At 39.9% G+C, this 14,159-nt stretch overlaps 1 protein-coding gene across 13 annotated transcripts in view; it reads left to right on the top strand.

Moving 5' to 3' along the window:
- Positions 1-14,159, top strand: part of LOC119977492 (inositol polyphosphate-4-phosphatase type I A) — a 246,016-nt gene that overhangs the window by 135,113 nt on the left and 96,744 nt on the right. For 12 of the 13 annotated variants that reach the window (XM_038818525.1, XM_038818520.1, XM_038818524.1 and 9 more), the window contains 4 exons: positions 4,232-4,422; positions 5,638-5,818; positions 8,610-8,654; positions 11,206-11,324. In XM_038818525.1, the coding sequence (XP_038674453.1) occupies positions 5,713-5,818; positions 8,610-8,654; positions 11,206-11,324 (270 nt within the window). In that variant the 5' untranslated portion in view covers positions 4,232-4,422; positions 5,638-5,712. The remainder of the gene's footprint in view (positions 1-4,231; positions 4,423-5,637; positions 5,819-8,609; positions 8,655-11,205; positions 11,325-14,159) is intronic. The other variant, XM_038818516.1, reaches the window with a different exon arrangement.

The raw sequence follows: 14,159 nt of genomic DNA, 5'->3' as shown, positions 1-14,159 counted from the left end.
AGAAAGACGACAATAATTTAATAAATCTTGTGTGAACGGCATGGGAATAGTAAGCTCATGGGCCACCAGTTTGAAATGACAAAAGAATAGATATTTGACAGGAATAACTGTTTTCTTGGGATAAGTGTATACGTCAAGGTGACCTGATTAAGCTTTTTGAGATTAAGATGGGAATTAACAATGCTGATCCCAACAATTTGTTCGCATTGATGGAGTTCAAATACCAAGAGACACCAGTTACAAAATTAGAGGCTAACTTTAAACTCTCAAAAATGGGTGGGTCAGGGTCTTGGCAGCGGTTAACGTTCAATAATTCTGGAATAGGAACCAAGCGAGGGTGGGGGAATGCAAGGCGACTCTGAATCCATTTGAAGGAAGCAAGTGGGCTGTTTTAATATCATACTGAGACAGTGTCTCCATTTAAACCACAAGGCCGAGTCTCCTGGGCTTTGAGAAACTGCACCATGAAGGAGGATGCTGAGTTTGAGTTCTGCCAGGGTTACTGAGTTCCTGCTCTCATTACAAACTTAGGCCTAACCATCTTCAGCTGCTTCACCAATGATCTGACTTGCATCCATAAGGTCAGGAGTGGGATGCTCGCTGATGATTGCAAAATGTTCAGCACTACTCTATGGAGTTTAGAAAGATGAGGGAGATCTTATCGGAACCTGCAGAATACTGAGAGGTCTAGATAGAGTTGACATGGAGCAGATGTTTCCACTGGTAGGAGAGACTAGAACCCAAAGGTACAGCCTCAGACTGAGGGACTATCCTTTAAATAGATGAGGAGGAATTTCTTCAGCCAGAGGGTGATAAATCTGTCAAACACATTGCCATAAAAAGCTTTGGAGGCCAAGTCACTTAGTGCCTTTAAGACAGAGATAGATAGGTTCTTAATTTAAAAAGGGGATCAGGGGGTTACGAGGCGAAGGCAGTAAAGTGGAGATGAGAAACATATAAGCCATGATCGAATGGACTAATTCGGCTCCTATACCATTACCCACACCTGTATTCAAAACTGAAAACTGATTAGTGAGAAAGATGGACTTGGGACTTGTGCACTACCTATCTGGTCCTCCTAGTCTGTCTGGTGGCCACCCATTCCCTCTCTGCTTGCGTTCTGTTAACTTGCGATGTGACCAACTTCCTAAATATGCTATCCACCTTTCTCAGCCTTTCAGATGCAGCACCGTGTCTCCAACTCTCGGTAGTTCCAAAACGGAAGCTCAGGCTTCTGCAGATGATGACACTTCCTGCACATGTGGTCGACTAGCCCATGGGCAGTGTCCATGACTTCCCACATGTCACAGGATGTGCATTCCATGCTGCCAAAGTGCCTTGCCATGTCTTACTTTAGATCTCACCCTCCCCCTCTCTCTACCCCAACTTGACTGTGGAAATTCTACACATTAAAAAAAAAACTCTGCTCCTTTTCTGGATGCTGGAGGCTGCTGACTGTTTCGTTTCACAGCTCTTTCCCAACACAGCATCTCTCAAGGAGGTCTTACAAAACTCCCAACCTCTCTTTAAACATGTCTTTCCTGCTTTCATCCATTCCCATGGCCTTATCCTTCTTTGGAATTTATCTTCCCCAGGATATAAACCTTCAATGTTCTCCTCTGTGGCCACTACTTTTGGGTGAAATAAAAATCTAATAACTGACTTTTTTATGACCTTTTCCCAGCTGTAAACTCTATTTTGCTTCCTTTTGAAATTAACACCTGAATAAGATAATCTTTCTTTCTCTTCCAATGCAAATTTCAACTTGTCTTATTTCCCCGTAGAACATCCAACTCGGCCATATTTGCTTCAAATTCCTGCCTTTCACACTCAGCCTGTTGTCTCCACGCACATTCGCACAACACAGTACACAATCGTGCTTTACAGAATATCACAGACCCCAGAACAATTATTATGGACCAGGGTTTAGAGAACCCCAAAGTGTATCATGGAGTTCACCTGACCCACAACTTTTAATAGATTGGTGGTATGGGGAGCACACGGCCCACTCTACAGGTGTGGTACAGCTGAAATGGAAACATATTTTCTAAAAGCAAAACAATGTTGATTCTATGAACTCAAGTTAACCTTTTTAAAATATAGTGAACATCTTAGCAACCATTAATTCAAATACAACTCCCAAAGAATACAACACTAAGTAAACATTTAAGCTTTCCTTTTAACATCCACAAGACTTAAAACACCTTTCAACAGAAGCACATTAGGTTTACATTCACTACTGAGAACATTTATGATTCTGAATTCACCAAATGATCAAGAAATAGTCTTTTGATGGCAGCGAGAACAGCAGTACACCTGCTTGGTCTGGCTTCAGCTCCAACACTGAAAACGAAACTAAAACACACCCTGCAGCCTGCTCAAAAACGAAAGTAAAAAGCTGACAGACAGCCTAGCTCAATCCACATACTGACATCACTGATGATATTCATTTCTTAAAGGTACATTTCTTAAACACCAATTTCTTAAAGATACTCTCACATGACGCTATGAAAAAAATTTCTTCACACCTGTGACATCACACACTTTTATTTTTTTACCAGAATGTGCTGGTCTACAGATTGAGCCCCAGCTGGATTAGCTTGCCCTTGCTCCACCTCACATTGTTTTAGGTCTTGCTGGGTCCATGTTCCCTCGCTCCTCGCCCTCTTTTAAGCTTTGCTGTGTCTGAGCACCCCTGCTTCTCCTTGTGCTCTTTCAAGTCTCATTTGGGTCCAAACTGTCCCACTCCTCAAGCTCTTTTAAGCTTCGCCAGGTCCAAACTCGCCCACTCCTCATCGTACTATTTTAAGACTTGCTGGGTATGAATAGTTGCACTCCGGCACGTGCTCTCGTAAGTCTCGCTGAGTCTGAATTCTCCTGCTCCTCCTTATGCTCTTTTAAACTTCACTGGGTCTGAACACTCCAACTCGATCTCATGCTCTTTTAAGTCTCGCTGGGTCCGAGCAATCTAGCTCCTCCTGTGAACTTTTAAGCCTTGCTGGGTTCGAACTCTCCCAATCCTCTTTATGCTGTTTTAAACCTCACTAGGTCTGCTGCCTCCTCCTTATCGCACTCTTTTGAACGTCACTGCTCTTTCCCACTCCTCGTTGTGCTCTTTAAACCACTGCAATATGATCAGCAAACTCCAATAGTAACAATTTAAAGTTGTTTCTATTCTGATCTGAGAAATAAAAGGAAATAGTGGACATCTAGTATTGAACCAGTAAAGGTTAAAATTGCAGAACTGCTCCATTCTGACTAGGTATATGGACCAGAAACACTAACTATTGTTACTCCGCTTACCCACCTCTCCCAATAATCTTTCATCCAATTGCATATCAAAAACCTTTTATCCCATTGCATATCAAATATCTATCTACTTCTACTGTTTAAATATTCAAACACTCTGCTTCCAATGCCTTTTTAGGGAGAGCTTCACAGACTCTCAGCACTCTGAGAGATCAGATTTAACTCATCTCTGGCCTAAATGGGTGACCTTACTTTTGGACAGTGGTCCCAAGTATTATATTTTCCAAAAAGAGGAAACATTCTCTCCACGTCACCACGTCAATCCTGTGAAGACGAATCAGGATCTTTCTATATGTAAATATGAAGTATGGCAATTCACAGTCGACGGTCCTATTAGAATAACATGACATAACTGCACTTCAAACCTCTACACATGTTGATAAAATACTTTAAGTTAAGAACTTACTATTTTATAGCCAATATTCTGAGCACAGTTTTGAAAAAGGCCATAGTACCCAAAATATAGATTATTTCCATCAACAGATCATCAAGCTTTGTATTTCCAACTTTTTGGTATATTTTAAAGCAGATGATGTTGCGTCCTGACAAATCAGTAGAGCGCTGATGGGAGAATATCCCTCTGCAACAGTACATACTCTACTCAGATGGTATCTCAAAAAATAGTGTCCACTTTAGATTACTGAAGTGCATTTGAAGCACTCAGTTGCTACCATAGACCCCAGCACAGCTAATTCTTACTCCTCTGGCTAGTACTGTTAAATATCAAATGTCTGAATTGAACCTGTACATCTTGCAGTGAATTCTTAGGAATGCAAATAAAATGAAGACGGTGCCTTTTGCTGAATAATGGATTTTAATTTCCAATGACTTCTGTTAAGACTTGTTTTTTTCCCCTTTCTATTGTACGTTGACACCTTTGTAATTCCTCAAATTTAAGTTAATCAAATATCTTTTCTCCCAGGTCCTCCTTTGTCGACATACTACTAGCAAGCTACTAGTGCTATGTAATACTGTAACGGCACTGGAAGTGAGGAAGTGGCCCGTGGTGCCTAACCCGACATTTCAATTTTTGCGTGGTGAAGTTGAGGGTTTGTCGTGTGCGTGCTTGCTAGTGTGAATCAACCTCCGATACTTCTGTGACATTGTTCATGGGTATGGCATTCCGTTTTTAAAATATATGTTTTCATGAGATAGATGTGATTTACATTGCAAGGTATTAACATGCTTTCCTGTTCACTAAAATATGTTTCTAGTGTGCATGGTTGAGGTGCTGGTAACATCTAAATGATCAAAAAAAAATAACTGAGAGCAGTAGTACGTAAAAATATTGACTGGCTTTTAGTTTTGCTGGTTTACCACAAAATGTAATCTCTATCAAAAAAGAATGCCGAGCAGTAATATGTAAAAATATTGATTGGATTTCAGTTTTGCTGGTTTACCATCAAATATAATCTCAATCAGTTACTATAAACCAATAATCTTGCCTTACATTGAACAGTATCAAAATATTTTCATAATAATGGAATTGGTGGATATAATACTATTTATTTTCAACTGTGAAGGAGATTATTTACCATTTTCTGGACCCATTCTAACAAGAATTCTGAAATATTTCTCAAATTTTCTTCTGTTTAAAGTAGCTTGGCTTTTTCTGAGGAAGAACAAAAGAAACACGACCACAGTTCTGCTTTTACTTTTCTTCACTGTTCTCTTCCTGTCCCACTATTACCTTTGTTCTTTGTTGGGAAGGGAGGAGAACTGAAGATCCAGCCACCACCACTCGATCATCCAGTCAGAGGAGATTTCAAACCACCTAGTTTCCTATTTCTCCTTCGGGCGAGGAAATGTTTACTCCTCGGTAAATCTGAACATATATCGCAGTTCCTTCACTGCCGCTTGGTCAAGATCCTAGAACTCCCTCCCAAATACCACTATGGGTGTACTTACACCACATGGACTGCAGCAGTTCAGGAAGGCTGTTCATTCACCACTTTCTCAAGTGTACTTGGGTATGGACAATAAATGCTGGCCAACCAGGGAAGCCCACATCCCTTAATCAAATCAAATAAAAACAAAAAGGGAGATGTGCTACTTGTGCTTTCAGCAAAATCCCAAATATAATAGATACGATCTCCTGAATGTGTGGAGTTTGTGCCATGCATCAGTCCCTTAATTTAACACATTGAACCCGACAGTCCTGTGCAGAATGGTGCACAGCACACATTATTCTTTATCATTATTGAGAGATCATACTTGGCTTGGGATCTGTGAGATAAATGTCTCAAATTTGAGACTTCACGTTATACTCGTGACTTACTTTCAGAAATCCAAGCTCCTAAAAAAACGTATCTGTTTATTTTCACAAAGGAAAGGATGTGCAGCTTGAATGCTTGAAGGGATATAAAGACTGGCATAAGAAAAAAATATATTACTCATGAAAAAATGTCAACAAATGAACAAAGCCCACGGCACAATGTTAAAGCCAGATCCATGCAGCGCGCTTCAACGTTTGAGATGTCTTCAGATCTGTTAGGTTTATCTCTGGCAGGTGAGGAGTTTTGTGTACATCTCTATTGAAGCTGTTGCTTTCAAGTCGCAGATGAAAATTTGGGGAAATGAAACCATTTTGTTGGAATATCGTTTGTGGTGATGTATAAATTATTGCAGTCGACTGTTGATTAGCTGATGAGTGCTTTCCTTTTGAAAGACATTGCCTTGGCTTCAAAGAATCTTTACTGGAAATTATGATATAAATAAGTTTCAGCTGTTGAAAGCTGGAATGTCTAATTTTTGAAAATTAGTTAGCAGGACATTTATAGCGCATCCGGTCTTTTAATTTACTGGTCTACTCTTGAGAAACTAGTGCTGGCAAAACAATTAAACCTAAATATGAAAGACCCTTCCTTCCTCCAGTAAAATCCCAGGTTTAAAGCACAATTTCTTCAAATTGTCTAAGCAGTTGACATGGATTGATTATAAATAAGGGTATTAATTTTATAGATATGAATGCAGTATTTTCTTAACCAGAAACTGTGTGAAAGAATAAGTAAATGCTAAAATATCTAATAAATTATGATTTACTGCTGCAATCATTTTTCATCACACCCAGGGCGGTATTGCATGAACATTTTCACATAATGGCAACACTGTACTATTTCAAGGGGGCTGGTGTATAAAAGAAAAGAGGTGTTGCGGCAACTGTACAAGGTACTAGTGAGGCCATATTTAAAATACTGTGTACAGTTTGGTCACCTTATTTAAGAAAAGATATTGGAGCAGCACACAGGTTTACTAACATGATCCCAGGTATGGATCTGAACTCTAGTTCAGAAGAAAAGTGATATGATTGAAACATGCAAGTTTCTTAGGGGTCAGACAGGGTTAACTTGTGGGAGAGTGAAGAGCAGAGGGCATAGTAGCAAAATAAATGGTGTTCCTTTAAGATGGATTTGAGGAACAATTTCTTCTCTCAAAAGAGTGTTGAATATTTTGAATTATTTACCTCAGGAAGCTGTGGCCACGCTCTTTGCACATTTTTGAGGCTGAAATCGATAAGTTTTTAATCAGTAGGGGAATTGAGGGTTACGGAAAAGAGGCAGCAAAGTGGATCTAGTGAGTGTTAGATCAGCCATGATCTTATTAAATGGCACAGTAAGAAGTCTTACAACACCGGGTTAAAGTCCAACAAGTTTGTTTCAAACACCTGTGTTTAAAACAAACCTGTTGGACTTTAACCTGGTGTTGTACGGCTTCTTACTGTGCTCACCCCAGTCCAACACCGGCATCTCTACATCATTATTAAATGGCAGAGCTGGTTCGAAGGGCTGAATGGCCTACTCCTGTTCCTATTTTTAAAATAGTTTTTATGATCTAAAAGCCCTTGAATCCAACTTAACAAATGATTCCCATCTTTTGTTGAATATAGCCATTAAAGATATTTGACCCATGGTGAATGCATACTTTGCAGCCTGTAAATTATTTCACTCTGAAAAGCCAAATGGATGGGTTTTGTACTGTGGTGTTGGCGCAATGAATTTACTGTTTACATGTGAAAGAGCAAATCTTCTCAACATTATTCATCTTGACATCACAACCTAGTTTGTGCTCTGTTTCTTGCTCTTAAAGTTGTTACTCGTGGGCTAAACTTCAATGAATTTCAAACTTTTGGGGCTTCGGAGGGTTGATGGTAGGAGGATCTTGCTTGGGGAGTCTAGAGCTAGGAGGGGCCACAGTCCCAGATTATGGGATTGGCTATTTAGGACTGAGATGAGCGGTTTCCTCACTCAGAGGTGGAAGTCTTCTGAAATTAGACTGGAAATTTAGCCGCTGAATGTATTCCAGACTCTAGACTGATTGATTGAATTTTGCATTCAAAGGGAATTATTGGATATGAAGATAGTGCAGAAGGTGGAATTAAAATTGAAGATCACCCTTGATCTTACTAAATGGCAGAGCAAACTCAAACGGCCAAATGGGCTATTCCTATTCCTCATATTCTGAGTTCTTGCACAAAATCCACTATTTAGTTTGGCGAGGTTTCCTTTCGAGTTTAAAAAAATATATATACTTTTCAACTGAATTAATTATTTTCCTTTGGAATTACAATGTCCTTTTTCTCTGCCCCTTCAGAGTACCTGAGAGTTCAGAGATTTTGTGTTGGTCCCTTACTTCATCAGTATAGTAAGCTGCAAATTTGAGGACAAAAATCAATTCTGTTTTCCTGTGAATTCATTTGTAATAACCCTTCCAATATACATTTCAGTCTCCCATATCTAATGGGTAGCACACAGATGCCCAAAATGCAAGCATTACTTTTCAAACGAAATAAAAATACCACATACTTAATGCTGTTCTGTTACTAGCTCCAGATTAAGTAAAAAAAGAAGGAAGGGCGAGTCCTGTTTCACCAACCTGGGCTTCTCTATCAACATAAATAAAATACCACCCAAATGACCTGAGCATTTGTCAGCTTGTTCTTGCGTCATTTGTGGGTACTAGTTTCAAGCTAGTGAGAAAACAATGTACCACGAACAAAATTAATAGCTCATCAATACAGGTATTGGACCCTGGAGTTTTTGAGCCTTGCATCTCTCGCTTTACTTGTCATAGTTGATCCTTCTTTATATTGCTAATAAAAGAGGTTAAAATGGCAAAAATGGTCTAATTTTAGTCAGTGAGCTTGTCCTACCCTTATTCTGTCAATTGGGGCATGCCGACTAAGAAACTATTCACTGTATACTTCTGAAGCTGATTGTTATGATTTGAGCTCTGATTTGGTTTGTTTTATTCTTTGGTATTATGAAGTAGTATTCTACTGACAAATCCATGTTCTTTTCTAGCTAACAGCCAGGAACCAGATGAACCCATTTTGGAATTTAGTTTAGGTGGGTAGGAGACATTTTTTTTTCACCATTATTTGCTACTTATATTTGCTGTATTTTTCAATCTATCTTCTTCTCTCACACTTGCTCTGCATTTAGACTTTGTTCAATAAACGCCTGTGTATAGAAGAGCAGTTGGATCTGCATGCAAACTGCTGTTGAGCTTTTTTAATGACAAGTTGGAAGTGCGTACGGCAGAAGCAAAGTGGCGCAAATGCTGGAAATCTGAAATAAAAACATAAATATTAAAATAAAAACAGAACATACTAGAAATAGTCAGTAGAGTTTTTAAAATTTGTTCTTGGGATGTGGGCATTGCTGGCTGGGCCATCATTTGTTGCCCATCCCTAATTGCCCTTGAACTGAGTGACTTCCTAGGCCATTTCAGTGGGGGGGCAGTTAAGAGTCAACCGGATCACTGTGCGTCTGGAGTTGCATGTAGGCTAGACCAGGTAAGGATAGCAGATTTTCTTCCCTGATGGACATTAGTGAACCAGGTGGGTTTTTTCGACAATTGGCAATGGTTTTAAGGTCATCATTAGACTTTTAATTCCAGATTTGTATTGAATGGTTGGATTCAAACCTAGGACCCCGGAGCATTACCCTGGGTCTCTGGATTACAGTCCAGTGATAATACCACTACGCCCCCACCTCTGGCAGTATATGTAAAGAGAGAGAAACTGAGTTAATATTTCAAGTTTATGACCTTTCATCCATTGGGTCTGATGAAAGGTCATTAATCTAAAACATTAACTCTGACCCGATCTTCTGGTCTCCAGGATGTTAGAAACTGGATATACGAGGCAAGATGCACTTTGGGACCTTGGCACACTGGCCCCCCGGGGAGAGTCTATGAAATTTTAAATTCTGATGGACAATTTCTGTGCTCCACAAGACTCTCTGATTTACTTACCTGAACAGTTACCCGATTTCTCTTCGCCTGCATGCACACATGCATACATAATATATACTGCCGTGCCAATCCTGCTTATCTTCCACCCTAAACATTTACTTCACTCTCACTATCAAATATAGGGGTTTTAGATGTCAAAGATGAAATGTTTTTATAAATACATTCAGGGAAACCGTGATTTAAAAGGAAGGAGCGCTCATTGGTGATGAATACTGGTTGGACTATAAAGGACAATTAGGAAATTGCGTGCACAAAGTGTATCTCAGACGAGGAGTGGAAAAATACCATGGCACAAAGGAACCTAAAAATAGTCAAAGGGAGGAAGTCTGGATTGAACATTAGTATATGTAATGGAGAAAATAATGGTACTTAATTTAGACAGATCTTCAGGACCACTTGGTTTTTACCCTCGCTTATTAAAAGAAATGTGTGAAGAAAATGCTGATCAACTAGTCATTCCAAAACTCTCCAAATTCAAGAGTTGTGCTTATTGGATTGAAACTTGTAAATGTCACTTATTTGAATGGATGGAGAAATGAGTCAGGTAATTAATACCCTTACTGGAATCCACCTTCAGTGGTGCAGTGATTGACCATTTAACAAAAGTATGACCTGATCAGGGAATTGCTCTGTTAATTGAGATTTTTAGTTTTAAGATCGATAGATTTATATCGGGTAAGGGTTTTGAGGGATGTGGAGCATAAACGGATACCTGGAGTTGAGGTACAAATTAGCCATGATCTCATTGAATGGCAAAACAAGCTTAACTGATTGGTCGTCTTGTGTTCCTATTTTTCTTATTAGTTGCTGTTTAGATAACGTGAAAATGTACTTTAAGCAGGGCATCGAATGGGCATATTACTTTAACGCCAATGTTATGGGCCAGGGTTTAGAGAACCCCAAAGTGTATCATGGAGTTCACCTGACCCAAAACTTTTAATAGATTGTGGTATGGGGAGCACACGGCCCACTCTACAGGTGTGGTACAGCAGAAATGGAAAAGTATTTTTTAAAGCAAAACAATGTTTATTCTATGAACTCAAGTTAGCCTTTTTAAAACCTATAGTGAACATCTTAGCAACCATTAATTCAAATACAACCCCCAAAGACTACAACACTAAGTAAACCTTTAAGCTTTCCTTTTTAACATCCATACGACTTAAAACACCTTTTACCAGCAGCACACAGGGTAAAGTCACTACTGAAAACATTTATAATTCTGAATTCACCAAATGATCAAGAGATAGTCTTTTGATGGCAGAGAGATCAGCAGTACACCTGCTTGGTCTGGCTTCAGCTCCAACACCGAAAACGAAACTAAAACACACCCTGCAGCCTGCTTAAAAATTAAAGTAAAAGACTGACAGACACCCAGCTCCACCCACTCTCTGACATCACTGCCGTAGTAAACACTAATTTCTTAAAGGTACTCTCGGATATTTACATACACACCCATTTCTTAAAGATACTCTCACATGACACCAATGAAATACTGGAATAAATAATTGTTCCCATGGTATTTGCAAAGAGCTGCTGACAACAGTTCCATTAATATGGTCAACATTTAAATGAAGAGCGGTTTCACCATTTTAAATACTAATAAAAACAAATTTATGCTTTGATTTGTTCCTGTTCCTATAGCTTGCAGTGAATTGGTCACTCCCTCCTTGGACCGGAAGCCTAATAGTTTTGTAGCAGTAAGTGTAACAACCCCGCCACAAGCCTTCTGGACAAAACATGTACAGACTGAAATTATAGAGGTGAGTTTATCCATCTGTTGTGTGTTGATCTTTCTGTCTGATTTTCAGTCACTCAAATAGAATTAATTGAAATTCCATAGACTTTGCAGTACTGAAAAAGGTCATTGTTGTTTATGCTCCACACATTTACTTCCACTGCATTTACATCTCACTCAATCAGCATATTTGTGTTCTTTCCTCCTTTGCACCTATCTAGCTTTCCCGCATCACCTTTACCACTTTTGTGGTAGCAAATTCCACAGTGGCGCCATTCACTGTGGGTTTTTCTAATTTCTTTATTAAACACAACGGCTCCTACTTCAGGACTCCAGAGGTGAGCATTAGGAACAGAAGTTGGCATTTCAGCCCTTGAACCTGCTCCATCATTCAATCAGATCACGGCTGATTTCTTCCTGGTCCTGATTTACCTGCCTACCTGTTTCCCATACTTGTTTAACCTCTTTTTTTAATATCAGAAAGCTATCTATCTCCTTGAAAACCATTTAATGACTGACTATGGGGCAGCGAGTTCCAAAAATTTGCCACCTCTGGGAGAAGTAGTTCCTCATTATCTCAATTCTAAATGTACCACCTCTCCACCTATATCTGTGACCTCTCATTCTAGAACAGCATACCTGCTCTCTACGCTATCCAAACATCTTGGTCAGTTTGAAAGATCATTATCAGATCACCTTTCTCATTTTTTTAAGAAAAAGAGCTGCAGTCTGTTCAGCCTTTTCTGATAGTTGTAGCCTTTCTGTTCTGGTATTAATCCTGTAAATGATCATTTGCATTTTCTTTATTACTTGTTGTTTTTGTTTTAAAGATTTGTACCTTTTTCCCATTTGTGCATAATAGACAAATTAATTTATGCGTTTCCATGAGTAATAAAAGCCAGTGACACTGCTATTACGAGATGTTGATCTGATTCCAGTAGAGACTTGTAACTGTTAAGAGATATGAATTTCCCAATGACCCATTCAAAGAATCGCACAACAAGATTGACCTTTACTGTAACAAACCTACTAAAATCAACATTGACCAAAATATTAATACTTGGGCGACTAATACACTGAACTACAAAAAAGTTATTCCCGGTTACCAGTAATTGCTTAGCATGACTGTTATGTCACATTGTCAGCAGACTTGTAACCTTGTATGTACAGTCTCAAAATCCCCCCAGTGATTCAACAGGCTCTTTCCTCCCTGTTCCGCCTGTGCATATCTTCCAGCTTTCTTTTACATTTTTAACAATTTTTCCAATTAAGGGGTAATTTAGCATGGCTATTCCACCTACCATGCACATCTTTGGTTGTGGGGTGAGACCCACACAGACACAGGGAGAATATGCAAACAGCACGTGGGCTGGGGGTGTCATGATGTAGCAGTGCTGAACGCAGCACCACCGTGCTGCCCTTCAGTTTTCTTTTAAACAAGTTTCTTTCACTCGAACATCAGTGCATAATTGAGTAGATTTCCAACAGCTAGGTACCCACTGGTGATTCTTTAGTCTTTAACTCTCCACAACAGATTCTTCAAACAAGAGTTCTCACCAGCACACCACTTGGTGAATAACCCAAAATGAATCCTTTTCTTCTGCCTGGCATGCAATGCCTACTTTGGGTCTGACTGCCTCTGAGATCTTGCCAGCATCAAGGTTAACTGCTTCTCCTTTAATGTCCAGGAGTTAGAGTTCACACCTGACTTTCAATAATTTTTTTATCTGGGCCCCTAGCCCCTTGGCGGCCAGATTACATGGGCCTGAAGCCAGGCAAAGTTCATTACAACTTCACACCAACCCCATTTCAGGGCATTCTATTTTACCTTAAATTAAAAGAGAGAGTTTATGACATAACCATCTTAAGAGGTCTAGCAGTTACCCATCAATCAGTGTTTTTAACATGTTTGTTCTACGGTTGAATAAACTCGGTTTGTTCTCACTGGAACGACGGAGGTTGAGGGGTGACCTGATAGAGGTCTACAAAATGATGAGGGGCATAGACAGAGTGGATGGTCAGAGGCTTTTCCCCAGGGTAGAGGGGTCAATTACTAGAGGGCATAGGTTTAAGGTGCGAGGGGCAAGGTTTAGAGTAGATGTACGAGGCAAGTTTTTTTTACACAGAGGGTAGTGGGCGCCTGGAACTCGCTGCCGGAGGAGGGGTGGAAGCAGGGACGATAGTGACATTTAAGGGGCATCTTGACAAATACATGAATAGGATGGGAATAGAGGGATACGGACCCAGGAAGTGCAGAAGATTGTAGTTTAGTCGGGCAGCATGGTCAACACGGGCTTGGAGGGCCGAAGGCCCTGTTCCTGTGCTGTACTTTTATTTGTTCTTTGATTATAAGCTAGAATAAAGTAGCGTTTTGAATGTCCTTCCCAGAGTATCTACTTCGGCAACTACTCATCCCTTGCCCCTGTGTCAGCACAATGCCACATTGTCTTCCCACATGTCTTTGTTTCCTCCACACTGTACTATTCCAGTGTTTTCTCTGGTTTGGCACTTGCATTCAATAAGTTTCAACTCATCCAACTTTTAAAAAATGTTTTTATTAGAGTTTCTCACTTTACAAATTACAAAATAGACAAATCTATACCAACAGACCCAACTGACCGCAATCAATCCCTTAAAGTAAACTATAAAAGGTTGCCACCTCTGATAGAATCTCGACTGAACCCTCGGTGTATTTGCCCATCTCTAGATTCAAAAACCCCCATCAAGTCTCCAACCATATGGAGGTGCTAAGTGGATATGCAGACCTCCACCCTAGCAGAACCCGCCTCCAGACAATCATCAAGCCGAAGGCCAGAACATTCGCTTCCCTGCGCCCTTTGGAGTACCCACCTGCAGACCC

Source organism: Scyliorhinus canicula, chromosome 14 (assembly GCF_902713615.1).
Source record: "Scyliorhinus canicula chromosome 14, sScyCan1.1, whole genome shotgun sequence".
Classification (NCBI taxonomy): domain Eukaryota; kingdom Metazoa; phylum Chordata; class Chondrichthyes; order Carcharhiniformes; family Scyliorhinidae; genus Scyliorhinus; species Scyliorhinus canicula.
This window is presented reverse-complemented; position numbering and strand designations above follow the sequence as displayed.